Genomic DNA, 24427 nt, shown 5'->3' with positions numbered 1-24427 from the left:
TTGTGAGAAACCCCAGCTCCCACTCTGTTGTGCCAAACCAGCTCTTGAGCTGATCTATCTCTGTGTAAAGTTTGTGGGTGCCCTTGGCACTGCAGCAGAGATGAAAGGAAGGTGGGGACACTCCTGTAGATTGGTATCTCCTGGGTTTTGCATGCTGGCTCACTCTCTCCTAGGGCTGCATTAGCACCAGAGGATGCAGACTCTGACACAAGAGTCCGCTCTTTCCAAGCAAACTCCTACCTCCTCCCCTTGCTGGCCATCTCAGCTATGGAAGTGCATGCACTCCCTGCCATGTGCCCTTTGGAGGCACACACAGCTAGGGCAGGATTATCTCAGCCTCCAGAGAGCTGCTGGCCAGGCATTCTCCTTCAGGGAAGCCAAGTGGAGCGCTGGTGTGTTTCCCATTAGCTCCCATTATCCGTTCTATTGTAGTGCTCCCAGTGCTAAAGCACAGCCGGGAGACAGCTGGGCTGCCCTGCAATTGTTTGTTTGTTTGTTAAGAGGATTTGCTCCGTGGCAGGATATTGCCAAGCCACATGCAGAGGAGGGGTATCCTGGTAACAGTGCCATCCTCTGAGCCACTTGTGTGCCCTGCTTCTCCCACTGCCTCAGAACGGCCCACCTGGTCCCACCCCAGCACAAGTAAACTGCAGATTGTGCTTCCTCCTGACTCTCAGAGATAAGGGGTGAGACAAGTGAGCCACACAAAGCCATTCTGCTCATGAACTGATGCTCTGGTTCCACAGCCTCTATTGCTGCTGCTCCTTTCAGTGTCACTCAGAAGCATGGATTTATGGCAGCTGTCCAGCTGCCAGACAGCAGGGAGAGGCCATTGTGCACCCCTCCTTTGTCACCTTTACTTTTTGTCCTTCCCTTTGCTCCCGGTGACAATCCTGCAGCTGTAGCACTGCACCCCATATGAGTGATTTTCTCTTGACCCAGCCTCTCTCAAAGCTCTCTGACCAGATCCAGAAGTCCTTACTCAGCATCTACTCCCTCCAAATGGGATTAGCTTGAGTCAGTCTCAGCCATATCTCAAGATCTTTTGATGCTAATTTCCCTCATGCAGGTGCTCAGAGCAGGAAGGGGACAAATGGGCAGATGGACAGTCAGGGCTTTTGTCTGGTAAACTGAGGAAAACTCTGAGAAGGGCCTTCAGAATCTGACCTACCATGGTTAGAGGGCTGCACAGACACTCTGACAAAATTAATGCATTAGCCAGGCTGCTTTAGAGTCCAGCCCCATTTTGTCTCTGTCTCTTCAAGCCAGACAGGAATCACCAGCAGTATCTGAAAGAGGCTGTCATGATGCAAAGCACCCACATCTCCATCCCCATTCATGGCTCAGAGGAAGGCTGAGAAGGAAAATGATCCTTGCAGGCTCTGTAGCACAAAAAGCCATGGCCATCCCCATTCCCCCAGAGTGAGAGCCCAACAGCCACAACATCCTTCCACAGATGGATTGGATGATGCTTGTCCATGGATGCACAAGGCAGTGGGAACCCCAGGTCGTTCCTATAGCTGTGTGCCCTCACATTCCAGCTCCCCCTGCTCTGCATGCAGGACCCACAGCCTGCTGGGCTCCCTGTGCTGATAGTCCTGATAGAAGCCAGCTTATGGCTCCAATTCCCAAAAGTAGGGCAGGCTGAGCCACTGGTTGTGCTGGGAGCATGACTGAGCTGCCTGCAAGATCTCGGTGGCTGGAGATGGGATCCAGGCTTTGTTTTTTCCCATCCTGTTGGATGGCAGTGATTTTGTCTGAGGAAAAGCATGTGCTAAACTTGCCGTGCACTGCTGGAGGAGGGAAGGATGCACACAAGGAAAACAGTTCTACCCACAGCAGGTGAGGAACAGTGCCAGCATCGTACTATCAGTTGCAGATGACGGGTGGTGGGCAAAATTCCTGCCACTTTCTAGATTAGTAAAACACCTCCTCTGGGTCCAACAGCAGACTGATAGAAAACACAGCCCACAGAAGCATTCCCTGCAGATGGTGTGCTTTGAACTACTATTAATCTAGACAACCTTTTGCGATGCTCGAAGAGTTTGTCCGGGAATAGAACAGCTGGATGGCAGGAGCAGTCTCGGCAGCACCCGCGCCTCTCTTTGTCCTCCCCAGCGAGCATCTCCGGGCAGAGCCAGCCCGGCAGGAGGAGGAGGAGGAGGAGGAGGCTCCCGGGGCTGCCCGGCCGGGGGAGGCGGGTGCCGAGCGGGTGCGGAGCGGGGCACCGGAGCCGCGGGAGCTCGGGGAGCCGGGGCGGGGCCGCCGGGCGGGGCAGCCCGCACCCTCCGCCTTCCGCGGCGCCTCCCCCGGCCCGCAGCCCCGAGCCCCGAGCCCGCCCGGCCCGAGCGCGGCGGAGCGCGGCCATGGGCTCCCGGCTGAGCCGGCAGAGCAGCCTGGAGGAGGAGAGCGGCGAGGAGCCGTGCCCGGGCAGGCTGGAGAGCGGCCGCGGCGACTTCCACCTCTCGTCGCTGCTGCTGCACCCGCAGAAGCTGCCCGGGGTGCTGCGGAAAGCATCGCCCGCGCCCTACGTGCGGCGGGTGGGGTGGCTGCGGGAGATCCAGGCCACCATCCGGGAGCACAAGCGGGAGCACGCCGTGCACATCCTCCGGCTGCTCAGGAAGGTACAGCGGGATGCGGGATGCGGGATGCGGGCAGGGACAAAGGGCCGTGCGGGGCTGCGGGAGCCGCGGTGCAGGAGCCCCCTGCCCGGCGCGGGGTGTGCAGCCCTCCTTGGGGGGCTCTTTGTGCTGCCTTTCTCCGCTCCGTGTCCCGCTCCGTGCCCTCCGTGCCAGGTGACATCAGCCACCTCCCCGACCCCGGCTGGCCCGGCTGCCGGGGCACAGTGAGGGGCTGGGGGGAGCTGCGAGGGGGACTGTGCAGGAGAAGGGGGGTCCTGGCTTGGGCTGTGCCCATCCACACCCCTCCATGGCAGCCCGAGGGTGGGCTCAGATTGATGCCCCTCCAGAAAAAAGCCACTGCTGCCCTACTGCCACCACATCCCGTTAGGGCCACTCAGGCAGCCTGGGAAACCCCAAAATGGCTTTGGAGGGCACCTCTGGGACAGTCGAGGCTGAGAGGCGAGGTAAAGGGGTCAGTGTATCAGTGGGAGCACGTCTCAGTCTGCCGCCATTCAGGAACAGCACAGGCAGTGTGCAGACAGTGTGGTGCCAAACTGATGCTGAGGACAGAGCCCTGCTGCTGGAACGGAGCCATCTCCTCCATCACTCACTGCTTCCATCACTTTCCAGGCAAACTCAGCTGCCCCAAACTGCAGGCAGCTCTGTGACTGGTGGCACCGGGGGCAAAGCCCACCTCTGATGGGGACACCAAACACCATCGGTTTGTAGCTTGTCGTGTTGCTTCATTAGATAAGGATGATCTAACTTCATCTTGGCAATGTGCATTATCTCTTCCTTAGTAGCAAGTGGCCTTTGGGTGTGAGTGCAGAGGAGCAGGGTCTGGCTCACTGGATGCTCGGTCACCCACACCACCAGCTGCAGGGAGCTGCATGCACAGCCCTGCCTGCTCTGCATGTCCAGGGTTTTACCACACATCTGGCAATGGTGCTCACTGCCCTGGGCTGCCAGGAACTTACACACTCACAGGTGAGAATGCACAGGACCAAAATTACATCTCTGCTTCTCCTGTCCGCTACTTCAGCATTCACTTGAAGATTGTTGCCAGCACCACACTCTTCTTGCCACACAGGTAGACAGATAAACTCGCAGCAAACCTCTGTGTGTGCACCAGTATGGCAGACAAGGGTTGAATAATATTTAAGGCAGTTTTGGGGAGGCATATTTGCAAGAAGCTTGTGAAGAAAGAGAGGCAGGCACTCACTTCATGGATGTGGTGATGTACCATGAACAGACTTTACTAGGGTATGCCAGAGGCCAGAACCACAGAATGCCATTTTCTGTAGTGCTCAGCACCTCTCCTGGAGACTGAAGCACTGAAACCTTCCACAGACCCGGGAGGTCTCCAGAAGGTCCATCTGTGAACAGGCAGGGTTTGAGTGCTCAGGCACAGGGCCATATGGAATGCAGGGTCATTTCTAAGCTCCTTTCAGGATCAGTTAAACACCTGGCTTCCCCACATCTGTGCTCTAGAATTACCATGCCATGAACATTCACGTGTTGCCTGCTGCCTTTACAGTTCCCCATGTTATTCCTGGTCCCCAGTTCTGCCTGGCCATGTTGAAACAGTGACTGCCTGCCCATCTGCTCACAGCAGAACAGTGGCACATGCACCCTGTAATCACAACATCTTCTGCCAAGCAAGATGGGAACCCATCCAGCAACACCCCAAGGCCTCTGGTTCATTGAGCACTCAGAGGTTTCAGAGATGGAGGGTTTGCACCACTAACATGTACCACACCCCAGGCTGGGGTCATGTAATCACCACCAGTCCTCCTCAAGTATCCAATGTCAGCTTCAGATCAGGCTTTTTTCTAACTCACAGATTTTCCTCACTCCACAGCTGCATCCACCCCTTATCTTGGTCCCCATTTGTCCCCCCTTACCTTGGCAGTGTCACGCTCTCGGGAGTCACGGGTTAGTGTGTCCCAGGTGAGGGTCTGTTTGTTACCTGGAAAAAGAGAGATTCCTTGTTCACTCCAGTGCACAGGGAGGATATTTACACCACACCTCATCACCGTGCCATGGGCCAGGGTGCAAACACCCCAGGGAAGGCAGAGAAACAGTGGGACTGTAATTGCAGCCTGCTCAGGGGAGCAGAGAGCTCAGCCAGAGCAGAGGACACAGGATCCCCTGTGTGCCTCCTGCTTGCCCAGCCCTGCAGGTGCTCCCTGCTGATGGATCTGCCAGTGGGTTTTCCCCTGAGGGCTGCAGACTGTTCCTGGGACGTTCAGAGGGTGTGATAATGAAAAACAAGCAAGGAAGGCAGCAAATCCACCGACAGAGGTGTGAGATCCCAGCATTTCAGAGGAGTGCATGGAGAACAGCTGCAGGTGCAGGTGCAGGTGTGCTTTGTACACGAACACTTGGACAGCTCCACTGCACACCATCCACCCCAGAAATGCCACCAGCAGGAGCCAGATCAGCTTTCCTGCTGATCTAGGTGGGCATCCCTCAGCTGAAGCCCAGGGAGACATTTGTCTTAGACCAGCAAAAAGTCTGCTATAATCTGTTTTCCCTCTGCTGAGACGATGGCAAAGTGTCATTTTAAAGACAACAGCACTAAGCCAACTGAACTGGCAAGAGTTTTAATATTCTGCTGTCTGCAGCCACCTTTTAGCTGGTACAAAATTTTCCAAGAAATGAGAGGGAGAGGGGGGGAGAGAGGGAAATAAGTAAGATGAGCTGAAAAATGCCTCCGGGCTAAGAATTTATGGAATATCAATGTGAAGTGAACATTTACAGCTATATTACTGAAAAAAACCCTTGCAGGCAGGATTTATAATGGGAATGCAGATTCATCTTAATGGTACAGTTCCAACTGGGGGAGTTTAATTACTGCTCTGACATCCACTGCTGCATGCCCAGCCATGCCATCCCCACAGCAGCTTTCTTCATCTGTGCACATTACACTTGCTGTGGGAGGCTCCATTTCCCTGAAGCCTTATGGTTAAGGGAGACACTGGCATGATGCCTTGGCAGGCTCCTGGCCCATGTCCAGCTGTGGCTGTCTGTCCTTCAGGGCTGATCCGCTGCTTGGGTTCCTTACCTGCTTACAGGTGCCATTTGTGTACACAGAGTGATGGTAAAGTATTTCATTTATTCTCCCTTCCTGTGTCTCTAGCCAGGGTCTCTTTGGGATTGTGCTTCCTGCTCAATCCAGCATATCCAGAGCAGGATGCAGCACTGGCTTTGATTGGTGCTTGGAGTTAAGATCCCAAACCCCTGCCAGCCATGGCTCTGCCCCTGTTGGTGATGTATGTGCACACATCCAGCTTTTCCCCCCTCTCACTCCATCTTTTTTTTTTTTTTTAGCTCCCAGTCACTGGGTGGTGCCTGGAACACACACTCAGTAGAGCAGTGTGAACATATGGGGCACCCATTTGCTTATTCATTTCTCCTGTCAGCTGCATACAGAATGGGGAAAAGACTTGTTCCCTCCCTTAGCTGAGCCCTCCTTATCAACTGAATCAAACCCAGCACTATCCCTACCTACTAGAGAGTTTTTCTGTTCTACATCTCTACTCCTAGGGTATTTTTTTTCATATGGGAATATGTGATCTCTCTTTCCTACATTTTTTAAAAATCTTTGTTTGTTTTTCACAGCTCTGTGGTACCTTGTTATTGTAATAACTGTGTCAGTATATTAGCTCTTTGTTTTCTCCTTAGTTCTTTGCAGTATTATCCATTTGGCCCTGGGAAGGCTTTTTGCTCCCAAAGATGCTGAGGTTTCCAAAGGTGCCCCGTCCCCTGGTGCACACAGAGAAGTTGCGTGGACCACAGATGCTCCCCTAACCCACACTGTGGAAGATGGAAGAGGAGCTCCTCTGACTGTGGTGTGAAGCCACCTCTAAATTTACCATTGCACCCCATCCTGAGAAATTCACAGCACAGCTAAACTCTCACAGGTGGGCAGGACTTCTGCTCAGCCAGCCACCAGCAGGGCATATGGCAGCATCTAAATACCTGAGAGAGGTCTGATTCTTCCAGAAAAGCTGAGACTGGGGAAGCAGCTTTTAGAGCCAGCCTTCCTGCTTGGCTTCCTCAGCAGATTCACACATAGAGCTGACAAAACTGTGTTTCTCTGAAGTGAATTCTCTCCAGGCTCCAGCCAGCCTGGAAATGATAGAATTCTCACCTTCCTGTGGTAGGTGGGAATAAGGTGGACTAGCTGAAATTAGCACAGCATCTCATTCAGCTCTCTGGCTGCACAGTAATGCTGGGTCAGACATGGCTGGATAATCCAACTCTGCTGGATAATTTCCTGTGCTGGGCATCCAGCTGGCACCTCAGCAGATTTACTTCCTGTTTTCAGAACATCCCATGGATATAGCCCTGAGGAAATCTGTGTGCCTGACTGTCTGTTTTTGTTGTAGGACCTAGGACTGGAAGGAACATTTCTCAATGAAGTGCTCTACAAAAATGCAACTTTCCTCAACTTGGTGGATCCCATCTCCCATGACCTGCTGATGAGCCTTGCCAGAGACCTGCAGTGTCCCAAAAAGGTGAATTCTCCCCCAGCTCAGTGAGTGCTGTGTGGCACAGCACTGGTGCAGAGTGCCCTGCTCTCTCAATCCTCCAGAGCCAGGCACAGCGTGCCCTGGGAGTGGCAGCATCTGGATTGTGGGGCATTTTTCTGTAGAAATCAGTTAAAAATACTTCAAAACATGAATGCAGCTGGAGGAGAGGATGGCTATGTGCACAGAGATTAGGAAATGACTTTTTATGCCCATAGTAAACTTGGTGATAGGGCAGACCTCAAAGCAATTAGAGCTCATGGAGCTGCAGAGGAGAGCAGAGATCTCTGCAGGAAAATCACCTCTCTCTTCCTGCGCCCTTTGCCATATGTAACTACCTCAACCCAGCATTATTTCCCCCCATAAAGTCTCAGAGTTCCCCGCAGAGAATGGTGCTGCAGGAATGTATTGCCACTGGTGTGTTATGTGCACAGTATCCCTGCATGCTCCAGCACTTTCCTTCAGAGGATGAGGAGAGCAGAGACTGAAGGGCAGGGCTGAGAACAGACAAACATCACAGATGCCCCAGTCCCACTGCCACAACCAGCATCAATTTCTGTTACCCTTTGCCACCACAGACACTTGGATTTGCAATGTACCCATTTGCTCATTAGGCTTGGAAAGTGTCATGTTTGCTTTATAAGCAGAGGAATAGAGTGAATTTCTTTATTCAGAGAGAGATATTAAGAACACAGAGCTCAGAGCAAGCAGCAGTGCCCCAGGGAATACACTGAATGCCTGGTGTAGATTAGTGGCATTGCTAACCTTGTTCTGCCATCTCCTGAGGCTCACTGATAACAATTAACCAGTCATGTCTCAATAGACAAACCACATTTAGCCAAAGTTTAATCATCATTATTAGGCTGTAGCACAGCCTGAAAAAAAAAACCAAAACCAAAACCTTTCCTGTGTAATTCATGTAAGCATTTGCAGGAAGGGCTGGGTGGTAGCAGTGGTATCTCTTTACCCACATTTCACCTGACCTCATCTCCAGCTGCTCTGCCAAACCTTCTCCAAGGCTGGGCTGTGCTGTGCCCCTCAGGGCAGGCAGCAGGAGGGGATCTTGCTCTAATCCAGTGCCCGTGTGTTTGCCAGATAACACATTGCCATTTTTATACACCTGCTTATCCCCCCTCTCTAGTTTCATGCCTTATGGATGCACTGACACACATGCCATTACACAAGAAATTGTTTTCCCCATTCCTAAGGAAGATGTTGAGCACCTGAGTTGCCCTTCAAAGCCAGCAGAGGTTTAATGATTTAATTAAGTTCTTGTAGAAACTCAGTACCTACAGCAGCACACCCTTCCCAGAACAAGCCCACGTCCCCTCTCCGACCCTGGCTGAGCATCTGGCGGCTGTAACTGCATTACAGGCAAGCAGGCTGAGTGCAATTCCCAGCCTGTCAGTGGGAATTAAATCAGAGAGGACACAGGAAAGAACAGGAGGGTAACTCTCAGCTGGGAGCCAACAATTGCTCGCAGGGCTCTGTGCCAGCTGCTGCTCTACTGGAGCCTCTGTGCACGTGCACCCACTTGGACAGGTTGGCTGTGGTAGGTGACAGCAGAGTGCCAGCTGCAGCCCTGCCAGCACACAGGAGTCCAGAGGCATGGGCCAGTCCCTATGGGCTCCTAGGGAAGCTGGGGTGGGGATCAGGGATGCTCAGCTGAGCACAAGGCTGGGATCCCTCTCCCCTTGGCACAGGGGAGCTGCCACGTGCTGGCAGTGCATCCCTCAGGGCCTGCTGAGCAAAGCCACAGAGCAGCTGTTGGCCCCAGAGCAGAGCTTTTACTGCTCACAGTAAGGAATAAATCCCTGCATTCCCTGACAGCTTTACTGGGTGTTCACCTATCAAACCCTAAATGCACTTGTGGCCCCACGGCTGGAGGGCTGGGGGGTGGGAATGCAGGTGTCTGTCAGCAATTGGAAAATACAATAGGGAAGGCAGAATTCCCAGCCTTCAGCAGCTGCCATTTGCCATTCTGCTTTGGCAGAGGAAGAGGTTCTGTTCCAAGCCATGGCACTAAAGAGCATGTGCAAAAATAACCCAGGAAGGCAGAGCAACCATGTGGGTGCCTTCTTTTCCTGACGAGTTAGTGCAGGGGCGGGAGGGAACTGCTGGCATTGCGAGCTCCCAAACTCACACCTCCTGTAGCAGAGTGGACTGCAAGGAAGTAAGATGGGCTATGGACTAAGTTTCCTGTCCTGACATCTCCCAGCTAGAGCACAGGAGGCTGTGGAGTCAGTGTGTTACTGCAGGAGGAGCAAGAAGCACCTTGGGGATAGGGCAAGGGTGCCACTGACTGACCTTCCCACATCAGGGTATCAGATAGTCCAGAGACAGAGTCTGGGGAAGCACAGCAGCAGGGTGATTAACAGAAATTCAGCACTGTCCTGTAACACAAGGAGTTGGCAGCACAGGGGTTCCTGAAACAGCATTGTCAGTCAGCCCTGCCTCAGCCCTAGAAAATGATCTCTTCTGAGTTTCACTTGTTCCTGGGTAGCTGGGAAATTGCAGCCCTGCTCTGGGCAGGAACGTGCTGGCAGGGCTGGGGTTCTTCCTGGCAGTGCAGAACTCCTGCTCCTCCTCCACCCCAGGAGAGCTTGGCATATGGCAGAGGCACCTCAGGCCTTCTCACCATTCCTCTTCCATTCCCTCTTCTCTTCCTGTGCTCCCTTACATACATGACCCTCCTCCATTGCCTCTTTATTCCTTCCCCATCTTCCTCTGCCCTCCTCCTTCTCCCATGCTCTCTGTGGTGCAGGCAGTCTGAGCTGTCCCTTTGCTTTCAGGAGTATGACCCCTGGAAATCCTCAGACAGGATCTGCAGGCAGCTGATTTACCACCTGACGCCGCACTCCAAGTGGCACCGGCACGGGATGCCCCGCAGGAAGTCCCAAGTGTGGTAAGAGCCCACAGGGATGGTGTGGGTGGGCACGGAGGGGGATGTGCCTGGGCAGCCCATCCCAGCCTGCCAGCACTGCCCTCCTCAGGGACAGGCAGGACTGAAAGCAGTGCACAGAGCTGCATGCAGCCTCTTCCAAAGCCCAGCCCCAGCAGGATTCTCTTGGATGTGTTTTGCTCCTTCCTGTGTGGTGTTACAGCTCCTCACCCTCTCTGAAGTGCCCTGAAATCAACCCCCCCTGAGTGCACAGCACAGACACCCCTCCTGCAGGGCCTGCAGGGTGTTTGGCCCCAGCAGCATGGCCAGGGCTGCCAGCCTGCAAAACCCCCCATGTGCCAAAGGGAGCTGCTCCCAGCTCTGCGTCACACCTTGTCCTGGTTTAAAGCATCCCTGACAATGGGAAAAGTGTCCCATATGAGGCACTGCCCCCAGTGATCACCCCATTCAGCAGGAACCCCTCTGGGGTGGCTGGCAGGGAGGTGCCCATCCTTCTTAGCTCCCACTTTTCTGCCAGCACCTGCAGAGGGCCCTGGTGTTGGGATCTTTGGCTGGTCAGAGTGACCCCAAGGTTGTTCAAAGTCACTTTTCCCAGCCCAGTGCTTGAAAAAGGAGTCAGAGCTCTTCATTTCTCAGTCTCAAGGTTGTTTATTGTGTCTTATCTATAAAAAATTTTCTCCTGCCCTGCTGAGGTCCATCCAGCAGGACAGTTCCAGGCACTCTGCCTGCCCCAGGGCAGTGTTATGTCTTTATACTAAAAACTACTTGTACAATGTTTACAATTCCTTCCCAATACCCATCACCTGTGTTAGACAGTGAGCTTCTACTCTAAACCAATCTGTGAGTGCCACCATCACAGCAGGAGATGGAGGCCAAGAAGAAGAAGGAGAAAGGCTGGACACACCCAGTTCCCTCCATCTTGCCTCCTGAACCCCCATACCAAAACCCCAAAATCTACTTTTCCACCTGTGATAACTTCACTATTATTCTACTTAAACTGTTGTGGCTTGCTGATCTTCATCTAAGGTTGGTAATTTGCTCCATGGACCACAATCAAACCCACAGGTGTTGTGGGCTCTGTGCCAGGGTCCCTGAGCCCCCTGGCAGGGGTCCTGGACAGCAGAGGGATGTTCTGGGTTCTGACCCCCTGGGATGGTGCAGATGCACAGAGAACCCAGCTCAGAGCATGCTGGTCACTGACAGCTACTGGATGGCAGCTGCTTGGCACCACTAGAAGTGTATTTGGGCACCCACACTTGTTCTCTCCTTGACACTTGCTGGTTTTTCTGCCCAGATAAAGAGCAATCCCCATGTCTTTTAAATCCACCCCTCCTCTTGTCATTTTCTTGGAGCAAACCCTGTTCTTGTGACACAGATCACCACTGCTGAAGAAAAGACAGAGAAGTGACTGAGAAAAGAGCTCATGTCAGCCCCATTAGATTCACAGGAATAAATGCAGGATTGGATAAAAAGAAATGCAAAATCAGCAGCACTCTGAGAATGGCCTTGGGCTTTTCTGATGCTTTTGGTCTTTGATGTATGTGCCAGCAACTTAAAATCCCCCATGAGAGTTGACATTTCCATCATACCTTTCATTCTGACTCAGAGGCAGGTTCCCAGTGCATCCTAAGGAATAAAATCCCTAATGCCATGATTTCCAGGCCATCTGCCTCCTCTTGCACCTGCAGCCCCACTTTGGCAGGAGCTGAGCACTCCCGGTGCTCTCAGCCCCAGTGCCCATGGGCTGGACTGTTTGTGCTGCTTTGCAGGTGCCAAGCACAGCTCAGAACAGGACTGAGCTCTCAGAGCTGAGTAAGCCCTTTTCCAGACCCACTCAATGACATTTTCCCTGCAGGATCCTGCATAATACTGGAGATGCAGGATAGAGATGGCAGTTCTGACCTCATCCCAAGCTTAAAGAGAAGAAGTTCAGATCTCCAAACTCCTCCTTGCAGGCAAACCTCTTCTCCAGCTGGCCTTGAGGATGAAGGGTCAAACTGGAAGTGTTCCCTGTGATTGCACAGCCTGCAAAGTGCTGCAAACCCATCCCTAGCAACAACAGAGAGGAGGTTTGTGGCCAGAGGAAGAGCTCTGGGTCCATGAGCACCCCACACAGAGGGGTCAGGCCCCAGGTATTGGGCAGGTACAGAACACCTGTGAGCACAAGCAGGGAGAGGGCAGCAGGGCAATGTGCAATGGGTCTGCAATGGGCTGCCCTGCCTGGCTACCACACCCAGTTGCAATGTGTTACATAAGGCACAAATTAATTTTGATGAAATATTTAACAGCACAGCTTTCTCTTTTAAGTGTGGAGATGAAATGTTTTGCAGTTTGCAGCAGAAGACGCCTGCAGAGTTGGCATCTGAGGCCGCTGCAAGAAAAATGGGCGTTGCCAGCAGCAGGCAGGCAAGAAATAGCTGCTTCTTTTGGAGATACCAAGGCATAAGTTTGTTCAGGCAGGCTGTTTTTACATTCTGCACTTCCCTCTGTCTGCTAGTGGGAGTATTTTACTACAGGGTCTGTCTCAAACCCCGTGCCCTTGGCTTGCACCCTTCCTGCTCTTTGGGTCCTGCAAAGAGCATGGGTGTAGCAGAAATACTTTGAAGGAATTTCTAAAATCTAGTGGGGGTTAAGGGCAGCAGGGAGGATCTGTGCATGGAGACCACATTCAGAAACCAAATTCTCCTCTTGCTTTTGCAGCCTCCTGGGCATTGGCATCTGGCTTTCACAGAGCTGATGCCCGACTCCCTTGCTCTCTGAAACGCAATTTCTACTTTCTGCAGCATGTTAGATGGGTCCAGGAGATAATCAGCAAGCTCAGCCATACAGAGAGCTTGGAGCATCTGCCAGGTTTTAATTACATTTGGGCTGTTATGGAGCTGTGGTGCTGCAATACTGGAGTCAGATTGTGCACCAGGTGTTTGTCCCCACTGCCAAACCAGTGGGTCACAAACAAATTCTCAGCAGCTGCATCCCCAGCTGCTCTCAGGGGGACCCACATCCAGCAGGTGCACACCTGAGCCACCCACGGGCTGGTAAAGCAGAAAGGATAAGAGACATTTCTGCTGTTTCAGTGCACAGGCAGAGCCCACACAGAAATGTGGAAGGAGAAAGCTCATTGTGGGTCCAACAGCAGCTGGAGGGAGCAGGAGACATCCAGCCCAGGCTCTGTCTGGTTCCTGTGCTTGACCAAACTCCTGAAGGTGGAGCTGGGAGGCAACCTGCCCTCTGCACCCATGCCTGTGTGCTCCCTGGAGTGGCTGTGTGCCTTGTACAAGGAAGGGTTGCAGTCCCCAGCTGCGCAGTCACCCAAAGAGATTATTTCAGCTGCCCTGGTGATACTCAGACTAAGATTGCCACACTGAAAAGAAGGGGCTCCTTTGCAAAATCCTGTCTGCAGCCAGCAGCCTGCACCCCACTGGCTCTGCCCTGCTGGGGTTGGCTGCCTAACCCAACTAGGAGGATAAGCTCTTGCAGATTTACTCTGGGGTTTTTTAAATTGAAAGCTCAAAATGTGGAGGATAAGATTTCTGCAGCTTTTTTTTTTTTTTTTTTTTTTTTTTTTTTGCAGGGACTAGCATAACTACTACACAATTTTCAGTCCTTTATATCCTAGAGGGAATTTGGTTTTAGCACCATTTTACAGTTGTATAGCTCACTCCCACTTAACAAGCAGAATACATCCTGGAGTGTTGTATAACTCCAGCTTCACTTTCTCATTAAATTGATGTTTAGTGTGTAAAGAGTAATGGATTAAGAAATGCTCCTTTATACAGACATAAACCTTTTGGGCTATCAGTGCCACTTCTGTGGCATTTTGACAGATGCAGAACTTTCAGATGTTATTAATCCTTGTTTTCAGAATTCTTGGGGCCTCTTGCCATGCTGAATTCAAGAAAACTGTCACCATCTGCTGCCAGAACAGGGTGGGACCCAGAGGGTGTATTGTTTTTTGGGCTGCAGTTCAGAGCAGAGAGGGAGAAGGGTATCAGGTGAAGACTGCCTTTGTCTGGAGAGCTGGATCACAGTCTGGTACTGTGATTAGGAGTACCAGATTACAACTGAACTGTCTTGGCAAGGCAGAGTCAGGGAACCTTAATGTATCTTCCACTTGCATCATCCCCAGAGCTGGCTCCTTCAGTGTAACCCTTCCTTTCCTGAGTGCACAGGATCAAACCTGACTGCACAAAGCAGGCAGCAGACACAGCTTTATAATTGTGACAAAAAACCCCAGATTTTTCACACAGTGGCTGGTTCTGGAAGAGCAAAGGCAGTTGTGTGTATGGAGTTAACTCCCACACCACATGTATATGGCCTTTCCTTTTCACAAATCTCACCACAGCTTTGCTTTGCTCATCTGAGTGAATTCCATCATGGCTAATCCAGTATCCCTTCTTGCTCATTGCTCCCTTTCTGTTATTGATGTGCATTGGCCAGACATTGCAGCATTAGGTGCATTTTTAAAATGCAGTGAAAGCACTTGTGTCTGGAGGACTTCAAGGAAACAGCTCTAAAGGGCTTCACATCTTTTTTTTTTTCCTTGAAAACATCACTCAGCACTGAGGCTGACAGTTCTGGCAGATGAGATCCTAGCCTTCACATGGCATGAGGAGAATATTAACTACAGCTTCGTGTCACCCTTATGCAACAGGGTAAACAGGCACCATCATTCCTGCTCCAGTGAGAGGAAGCCAAGTCAGTTAACTGAAGCCACATGGAAAACATCATATGGGAGCACAGGAACTGCCCCACACACTGTTCCCAAGGAGCTGCTGCTCACAGAGATGTCAGGTGGACAGACATGGCAGGAATTGTGCCCTCACCTTACAGTGCAGAGCATCCCAAACACTGCCCTGAGGAGCATACAGCATACACTTGGGGGTTCCTATATATTTGGGAAGCTGTTGGAGGTGCAGAAAGGGTCACCCAGCAGCCTGACACTGCCCTGCCAGAGTAAAAAGGCCAAGAGAAGCAGGACACTGTGGTGGGCAGACAGTGAGTGAAATAATAGAGGCTGGGTGGAAGGGAGTAGTTAAAAACAATCAGCAGAGACCTTGTGCCTCTGTGACTCGTACCCAGTTGAAGGTCTGACAAGGACATGAGTCAATACATGATATTTACAGCAAGGAGGCATTCCCTGCTTTGCTCGGAGAGGCCTAAATAATGAAAGGAAACAACGTGAGGCCTTGGACAGATCAAGCAGCAGCAGGAGGAAGGCCAAGGGCTCACAGCTCTCTTGAACACACCTTCAAGGACAAAGTGACAGCAGAGGCAGGAGGAGAGAGGCACTCAGCTGCATCAACAACTGCTGATTTCCAGATTTCCATGTCCCACCCCAGCTGCAGAGGGAGGGAGACAGGAGAAAGGCTGCCTTTGCCTCCTCTCCACAGCTTGGGCACAAGGATGGAGATGTGACTGAGGGAGTTCTCAAGAAGTGACCTATTTGTGCATTGCCTCCATCCTCCCAGCAGGGCCAGGATCAGCTGGGGCTGGGTTACTCTAGGTCAGTACTTTTGAGGCTTCTCCTTTCCTTTTTCATGTTGCATTAGAGGCGGCTAAAGCCAACCCTGCACAGCAGCACCCTGTGCCACTGGGGAAGCAAAGCAAGCAGATTATGCTAAGCAGGCAATTAAAAAGCTCAGAATCCATCCCCTAATTCACTGCTCAAAGCAGGGATGCCATCCAGACATGCCTGAGGTTCTGTGCAAGAAAGAGCAGCTGAGAGATACCTGACTCATGGCTAATTAGCCACTGCTGGCAGTGCCTGTTAATGACAGAGGGGATATCCACTAATGGGAATTTCTGGCATCAGCAAAGTTTTATATTTGGAGACAAATTTAATGTAAAAATAAAAGACAGAGTGGTAGAAAGCTGGTAGTTCTCCAGAGAAATAGGCATGAATTGGTGAGCACCCCTCATTAGCAAAATTCTGTCTCTTGCTGTCCCTTCCCAGCCTTTCTCCATAGCATGGAGACAAGGAAATGAGCTGAGACTCCAGGAAATTCAACATTCTTGGGCTGAACAAGCTCCCCAAACCCCACACAGCTAACAAGAGGCCAGACACCACTGTGACTGCTACAAGTCCCAACAGGGCATCACTCAGAGCCACTGCACCCCTTTGGTGCTGCCACCAAAGAATTTAGCTGATGAGCAAGAAACTGATGGGATTCAGTGCTAATAAAAAACCAAACATGCTGAGCCTGCAGCTTCATGGACTTGAAGAAGGATCTGGAAGATGGCCTGAGGGTTAATTCTCTTGGGACAGGTCCTGGAGCCAGCAATTAATTTCAGGTCCCCTAATTGTCCCATTTCAAGACAGCTCTGTATTTGCTCATGCTAGCTGAGTTCCCAGGAGGCTGGAACACTGGCTGGGTGTTAGTGGAAAGAGGAAGATTTTGGTCCCAAAATAAAGCCTGGGGAGGCACAGGATGGTTTCACCTCTTTCCCAGCCCACATTTCTCATTGAGAGGGGTTTTTTTTTCCAGACACCCACAGATCTCTCAGCCCCCTGCTCTGTGTGGACTGATCCAGGGTGTGTCTCCCATAGCCAGGCTCAAAGTGCAGCCTAGGGAATGCTGGTAATGAGGAGAATATTAACTACTGCTGAAGAGTAGAGCTGGCACCCAGGGAAGGGATAAGTGGCAGTGAGGGTGGGAGGAAAACTCCCTCCTTGTCCATAGAAGAAAGGCCAGACCCCAAGAAGGGAGTTGGGAACAATGCAAAGTAAAACCTTCCACATGAGAAGCAAGGACATGCACCTAAAGAGCTCCCATCCCTCAGCAGGGTGCTGATCCTTTATGGACAGGACTCTGGGCCAGCCCCATTCCTCACTGGATGCTGCATCCCCAGGCAGGCAGTAGGGCTGGGCTGCTGATTTTCCTTGTTTCTTGCTCAAAGTTTCCAAGAATTTCTCACTTGCAAGCCATTTCTCCAGCATTTGAGGGAGTGGGGGGTTGTTTCCTCTCCAGGCTTGCTGCAGATAATACAAACACAGTCTGCTGCCCTGCACCCAGGATCCTTGTCAGATGCAAATCCTCACAATTACAAACGTGCCCTGAGCACCAGTTGCAGCAGCAGTGGGTTAATCCAGCCCCCAGTGCTCTGCAGCCTCTGTCCACGAGTCCCACAGGCATCCAGAGCCACGTTGCTAAGTAGCTGTTGTATCTCACACAAAAGGAAAAAAGCCCTCTGCAGCTGAAGCAATCTTAAAGCCTGTTTCAAGTGCAGAAATTAGAGGATAATACATGACCCATTTCCCTGGAAATAAACCTAGTATTTTCTCAGCTGCTGCACGAGTGACTGAGAGCTTGGTGCCCTGTGTATCATGCCCCTCTCCCCCCAAGAAATGGAGCTTAACAGACCTCCAAAAAGAAACCCCCAAAAAATACCAAGTGTCAGATAACTCAGAGTAAAGCATCTACCCACATCTCCTTGACCCATTTCTGACTGCAGACCCATTTTCCTCTAAAGCAATAGGGTAGCTGTTCTATGCCCTGCCCTAGACCTGGGGTTTAATTTTGCCTCATGGAGCAGCACAGAAACACCAGGGAGGCGAGGAGGAGGCTGCCAGGGGTCACAGCATGCGTGGGGTGTTGCATCTCATGCTTCAGCACTTACCAGAGAGCTGAGGGCCTGGCTGCAGCACAGGGCTGTGTCCACCAGGATGAGGCTCCTACAAACACATCCCCACAAGAGGCATTTTTATAGGCAAGAGAACAGCTCAAACACAGGAGGGAGCCCCCGGTCCTGAGACAGGAGGCCCAGAGTCACCCTGGCAGGTACAGCAATGAGGGCAAAAGGAAGCAGCAAAAACACAGGAAAGGAAAGAAAAACAAGCCAGCAAAGAAGGGAGGGCGGGCTCTGGCACAGGACAGGAGGGTTTGAGCGCATTCAGCCAGGAGCAGTCCGGTCTGGAGAATCAATTATGGGAAGATAATTTGTCTGCTTGATTAAGGCCTCCTTGGGGTATTGGCTCGGCGCTGGGAGGACAGCAGAAGGTACCTGTTGTGGCGAGAGCACGATCCGTGACTTATTACTGCAGTCTGCTCACGGCAGCCACAGGAGGGGAGGGAGGGGAGGCTCAGCGGGCACAGACAGACGAGCACGTTGCTTTTGTCATTCAGACATTTCCCTTCAGTTCAGTCATCCCTGTCTGCACTCGGAGCCAAGTCGCTCCGGAGGGGACCCCGGGAGCCTCTCAGACCTGTCCCCTGTCAGGACGATCGGCACCTGGATGCCGAGGGCGCAGCGAGCGGTGCCGGCTCAGACGTGCCCTCCAGTGGTCCCCACTCCAGCCTGGCTCCCATCCCCGCTCCAAACCAGCCTCCTGCCCGCAGCTTCACAATGGGAAGGTCTGAGGAGGCCTTGCACAGGCACAGACAAGGGTTAGGGCTGGGGAATGTGCCCCTGTGCTCGTGTCTCCTTTCTGTGTTCCCCACCCAGATCTGCCGTGGTTTGACTGGGGAAGAGAATTTCCAGGAGCCACAGGCTGTGTTTGTACAACACAGGCACTGAAGTAGTTACAGGCTTGTTTTTGTGCTTGTTTGTCCTGTATTCCCCACACTCCCAAGAAAGCCTTATTCCAAACCCCTGCAGGCCAGAGAAGGCTGCTGTATCTCCTGTACCAGCCCCTTGTGGATACAGGGGACAGGTACCCTGTGCACTCAGGTTCACACTCCATTTCATTCCTCCCTGCTTCACTTGATCCACATGAATGCACACCTGCACTGAGCATTGGATGCTCTGTTCTGCTAGAACAAGGACTCCAGATCAAACACCTAGCATGGATAACTCTTGTTGTGCTAGGGGAAACCTGAGATGTTTCCAACTTCGAGGCTGATCCCTGATAAATTTCAGACAAGATGAACCCTCTTTTGTGGTAGACTGTGCTACACCACTGCCAGTGATTGGTGACAAACTATACCAAAACACACACGTTGCTTTTCAAGAGAGTTGAAGAAATACAGCTCCCAGAAGCCTGGGCTCATCTCAAGCATGTCTTGGGTTAGCAGAAACAGGGAGACTTGCTCAGTGCCACCCCGACCACAGCAGGCACAGTTCACACCTGCTGCTGCAGCAGGCAAAAGAACTGCACTGCTGCTACAAGCAGTGTGCTGGATTAATTAATTCTTCACAGTCCCATCTCTGGGCCCAGATAGTGGAGGGATATCAAGTACCATCTTCAAGGCCCTCTTGTGGGCTCAGACCAATTATATAACCCCAGCACATCAGTCCCTGCTGTTTGACAGGACAGACAAGCACTGCTCCCTGTGCCCCTCCTGTGATCCACTGAGGTGTGGTGTGGGTCATCTGATGTGTAAATATTTAGTAAGTAATACATTTTACTTACAATACTTCAGGTCTGAATAGAAGTTAATTCATGCTGTTATTAGCTCTCTGCCATGAGAGCTCATTATTCCAAATGCATGCTTGCAGGTATGGTTTCAGCCTTGCACAGTGAATTCCCATGGGTAATACAAGGACACAGTGAATTCCCATGGGAAATACAGGGACACATAGAAGTAGCCTGAGCAAAGTACTGCTAAACCCAGGGCAGGAATCTGTGGGCTTAAGAATTGACAGGACAGGCCATGAGATCTTTCTGCCTAATTCTCCTACAAGAAGGTGCAGCTGCAGGTTTGTGCCAGTGTTGAACATGTGCACAAAGGGCTGTGGCCTGCACTGGTGCCCATTTACTGACTTATGTCAACACATGCTTATAGGGGATTATTAAGGGCTGAATTTTCTAGGATGCCATGAGCTGTATATGTAAAGCAAAGCTGCAGAGGCAGTGCCACATCCTCTGCACAGCTCCAGCAGAGCCTGGCCATGCTGAGGCTTGGAGGGACATTCTCACCTGCCACGGGAGCTCCTGCGGTGCTGCAGCCTCCTCCGAGGGAATTGCATGTCCCCATGTCCCCATTGCTTTCAGGGACTGGCTGTGCCACAGGTGTGCAGGACACTACAGAGAGCCAGATAGGAACAGTGGGGACCTTGGAAGTGGTGGTTAATGCGTAACCCACCCTGATCCTCCCAAACTCAATAAGGCACTTACAAGACCCCCTGAGCACATGACTGGGGAGGGTCCTACTATGTCCTTAAGGCAAGATGTGTCAGAAAGAGCAGCAAGATTAACACAATTTAGGTAAGGGATTAGGTTCTCCTGTGTAACACCAACACATGTTTTTACTCAATTTTGCAACACATCCCCCAGCAGCTCCTGTAGCCCCACAGTTCCCACTTCTCACAGCACTTTTACAAACCCACAGTCCATCATTAAACTCCGCACCCCATTTCCTTTGCATCCCCAGCAGCCTCACAACACAGCTTTCCTACCTCCTCCTCACTCCCTTGGCCATGCAGACAAGAAAAGAAATGGCTGAAGTTATCTCTTAGCACCCTTATGCCCTCCCTGCCTCTTCATAGCTGCAGCAGATCCCAGATGATCTGCTGACCACAGAGACCCAGATAGGCAGCCACTGGTGCTGCTTACTGACTAAGTGCTGCTTGTGAAGGCTTTTAAAGGGACACGCAGTGAATCCATTCCTGGAGTGCAGTTTGCCTATCTATTGTTTTCCTGATGAAACATCCATTTCTCAGACATTCAACACGGCTCTCCTCTGCAGCACAGACCTTGGCATTCACCTGGAGAGGCAGCTCACAAACAGCCCCCACACAGAGTAAACCAGCGCTTTTGGAAAGTTTGCTTGCCTTGGTTATTTTTGCTTTCTATGCATGAGCGCCTGTATGGGCACATACAGACAAACCCTTTGACATCTGCTAGTGGGAGACGCTTTAGCAACCTGTGTTGAGCCAGTTCTGGCAAAGTTTATGTGTAAGTGCTGAAAATACACAGCAAAGCTCCAGAACAGTCTGCCCTGAGGTATGGTGCAAATGCTTGTTTCCCCAGTGAGCTCTGTTAACCCTTTCCTTAACATTCTAGTCCAGTTGTTGATGAGCTCTCCCTGTCCTAAATGTTCTCTCACTTGGCTGGGATGGATGGGAGCGTTTTGCTTAAACCTTAATGGTCTCTCTTGATGTCTCCCTTTCCCCACCATCTCCCCATCCCCAGAACAGCCTGCCCTGAGGTATGGTGCAAATGCTTGTTTCCCCACTGAGCTCTGTTAACCCTTTCCTTAACATTCTAGCCCGTGTTGTTGATGAGTCCTCCCTGTCCCAAACGCTCTCTCACTTGGCTGAGAGTGCTCCCCTTAATGACGCTTAAACTTTAATGATCTCTCTCCACGTCTCCCCTTCCCCACCACCAGCCTGAAGACCAGCCTGCAGAAGAAGGTGAGCCAGGACTCCATGGATTTGTCAGGGATCCCCCTGAGCATGCGGGACGTGCACCGCATGGCCTACTACCTGCAGAACCACGGCGACCGCCTCACCTCGGTGGACCTGAGCTTCACGGAGCTCAACGACGACATGGTGCGCCTGCTGCTGCCCTTCCTCGGCGCGCTGCCCAAGCTCACCCACCTGTCCCTCAACGGCAACCGCCTCACGCGGGCCACCATGAAGGAGCTGACTGACACCATGAAGGACATGAACAAGTTCCCTTGCCTGGCCTGGGTGGACCTCGGCAACAACGTGGACGTGTCCTCCATGCCGCAGCCGCTGCTGGTGGGCCTGCGCAAGCGCCTCAGCCAGCAGACCACGCTGCCGACCATCTATGAGGCGCTTGACTGCGACTCTGAGATCGCCGGCGGGCACGAGGGCAGCCAGCCAGAGGATGAAGCAGCCGGAAGCGCCCCGCCACGTGCTCTTTCTCAGCAGGGCTGCGAGAGGTGACTGAACAACGGGCCGGCGCTGGCACGCTGAAGCAATCCCAAGGAGAAGTTTCTGAGTACAAACATCAAGCAGAGGGCCAGCTTGACCGGCTTCCCTTGGCTCTTTTCTCTTGCCTTCCCTGACATCTTCCCCCCCACCTGCTGTGAGACAAAAGCCTGTCGTCCCCCCACGGCGTGTTCCGCTCCCTCCCCTCGCTGCCAAACCCATTGCCCACGTTCCAGAGAGGAACCGGTGACTTACAGTGAACCTGGTCCCCAGGCAGGGTCTCACTGGAAGACGGGAAAAGACCTGTCGGAGTCAAGAATATCCTCCAGCAGCCATTGGGTTGAGGGAAAGGGGCTGGGGGGAACCTAAAACAGAAACAGGCTTGTAGTTTACTTCCTTTCTTCCTTTTCCTATGCACCTTGGAAACCTTGGGACCTGCAGCCTTGAGTGTAAAGGAGGTGCCCCAAGAGCCTAGTGCTGTGGAGCTTAGTGGAAGGGCTCAGAGGCCAGAGCTGGAGCCCGGCAGTGTGTCTCCCTCTTGTGTCTGGCTCCTTTTGTTTTGTTTTTTTCCTATTGTGTGTTTTGTATGAACGTCTGAACAAAGGGACCTGGTCAGAGACCATTGGATCACATAGGCTGGGGCGGACACATGGCTTGGAACTGCAGCATCAGGACATTTGCTGTGTGACCGGGGTGAGAGGGAGGGGAAGGAGGCATGTGTTGGTGGGAGCATGGGGGATGGGATGAGTTGGGACGGGATGGGGAGGAGGGGGGGAGGAGAGGGAGTGGGAACGGTCTTGTGGATTAGTAGGATTGGTTTCAAAAACTGTGCTTTTGTACTAAAATTACAAGTTCCAAGGTACTACAACTGCAAGTTCCAAGTGAAATTGAGGAAAAGCTGACAGCTGAGCACCTAACTGTGGCACAGAGGAGCGAGCAGGGAATGTGCCAGAGGTGGGAGCTCACCAGTCAGAGGCGCAGAGCGTTGGCTCCTCGTGGCACACTCACCTCCTGATACAGCCACGACGGGAGCAGCTGCATCACCATCTCCAATGCTGTCCAGAAACCAAGCCACTGATGCAGAATTTCCAGTGTTTTCCACATTGCTCATGCTCTATGTAAACATAATAAAGAGTTCTCTTGGACATGAGCGTGAAGCACTTCAGAGTCTGAGTATCTGGGTTGTTTGGAGGTGTTGGAATATGGATCAGAGCCCTCAAGCTGTGCCTGAGGGACAGGATCAGGTGCCATTCACATTGGGCAGTGTGGTTCATTCCTTTAAGGAAGGAGAAACATGGGTGTTCATTTGTCCTTCATGTTGCAAGAGGCTGGTAGAAGTAAACTGATGAGATTTAGCTGATAAGTCAAGTCCTCTCAATTATCTGTCCCCTCAGGAATTCAGACTTGGATGAGTTTTTGAAAGAGTTAACAGTTAAAAAAATGAGACATATTTAAAAAAACACCTTAAAAGTCCTCACCCTTCTAAATGAACAATGGTAGCTTTGCCTTCCTCTGCTGATTGTCTCTGTGAGTCTCAGAGCAGCACACATAAGCAATGCTCCTAATATGAAAACAACCCAAATTCACATGGAATAGATATACCTTTCATGCTCTTCACTAATTTTACAAGACATTGCAAGAAGTAAATTGGTGATTTTTTCAAGTGATCTATTCCAGTTGGACCAAGAGTGTGAGGACACTGGAAGGTATTGGTGTCTCTGATCAACCACCAAAAGCCCCAGATAAAACCAGTTCCCTGAGGAAGAAAGGTGGGATTGGACACTGTGCTGAGCATCACAATCCGACACTGCAAATGCTGGACCCAGTCCTATCTGCACCCCAGGCACAGGTGCAGGACCTCATAACCTTCACATTAACCTGCACAAAGGCCACCACCTGCTCTCTTCTCACCACTCATTTTCCCTTCTCAATGTAGTATCTTAAAGAGTCATAAAATTGTTTCTGTTGGGAAGGACCTTTGAGGTCATTGAGTCCAGACATTAACCCAGCACTGCCAAGCCCACCACTAAACCACATCCCTGAGAGCCACAGCTGCACCTCTTTTCCATAATTCCAGGGATGGTGACTCAACCACTGCCCTGGGTGTCCTGTTCAGTGCTTTACAACCCACTCCTGCTGGCCACATATACAAGCCAGGATGCCACTGGCCTTTTCCACGCAGCAGCTGTCCAGCTGCTCTTCCCCAAGCCTGGAGTCGTGTTTGGGGTTGTTGTGATACAGGTGCAGAACTTGGCACTTGTTGGACTTCAAACAATTGTCCTTGGACGATCAAATCCAGCCTGCCCAAACCCTTCTGCAGAGCCTTCCTACCCTCCAGCAGATCAACATTTCTACCCAACTTGGTGTCATCTGTGAATTCAGCTGAGGATGCCCTCGGTCCCCTCCTCCAGATAATCAATAAAGACATTAAACAGAACTGGCCCCACTACTGAGCCCTGGGGAAGCCCACCAGTGGCAGCCCCAGCTGGCTGCAGCTCCATTTACCACCATCTCCAGGCTCAGCCCTTCCTTTCCTTCCCTCCTATGGAAGAGATGATATTATTTTTTTCTTTTCCTTCCAAAATACCTTTCAG

The 24427-nt window shown here is 51.8% G+C and overlaps 2 protein-coding genes across 2 annotated transcripts in view; one reads left to right on the top strand and one right to left on the bottom strand.

Moving 5' to 3' along the window:
- GGT1 (gamma-glutamyltransferase 1) overlaps positions 1 to 17822 on the bottom strand; it is a 61086-nt gene extending 43264 nt beyond the window's left edge. The window contains exons 1-2 of the mRNA XM_074554614.1: positions 17676 to 17822; positions 4526 to 4590 (exon numbers count right to left, since the gene is read on the bottom strand). The gene's annotated coding sequence lies outside the window, so the exon portion shown is untranslated. The remainder of the gene's footprint in view (positions 1 to 4525; positions 4591 to 17675) is intronic.
- On the top strand, positions 1909 to 22998 carry LRRC75B (leucine rich repeat containing 75B). The gene is made up of 4 exons (XM_005493340.4): positions 1909 to 2624; positions 7016 to 7144; positions 9949 to 10061; positions 21326 to 22998. Exons 1-4 carry the CDS (start codon positions 2367 to 2369, stop codon positions 21846 to 21848), a joined length of 1023 nt encoding a protein of 340 aa, XP_005493397.1. The 5' UTR covers positions 1909 to 2366; the 3' UTR covers positions 21849 to 22998.
- The last annotated feature ends 1429 nt before the right edge of the window (positions 22999 to 24427 follow it).

The sequence above is a fragment of the Zonotrichia albicollis genome, chromosome 18 (assembly GCF_047830755.1).
Source record: "Zonotrichia albicollis isolate bZonAlb1 chromosome 18, bZonAlb1.hap1, whole genome shotgun sequence".
Taxonomy (NCBI): Eukaryota; Metazoa; Chordata; class Aves; order Passeriformes; family Passerellidae; genus Zonotrichia; species Zonotrichia albicollis.
This window is presented reverse-complemented; position numbering and strand designations above follow the sequence as displayed.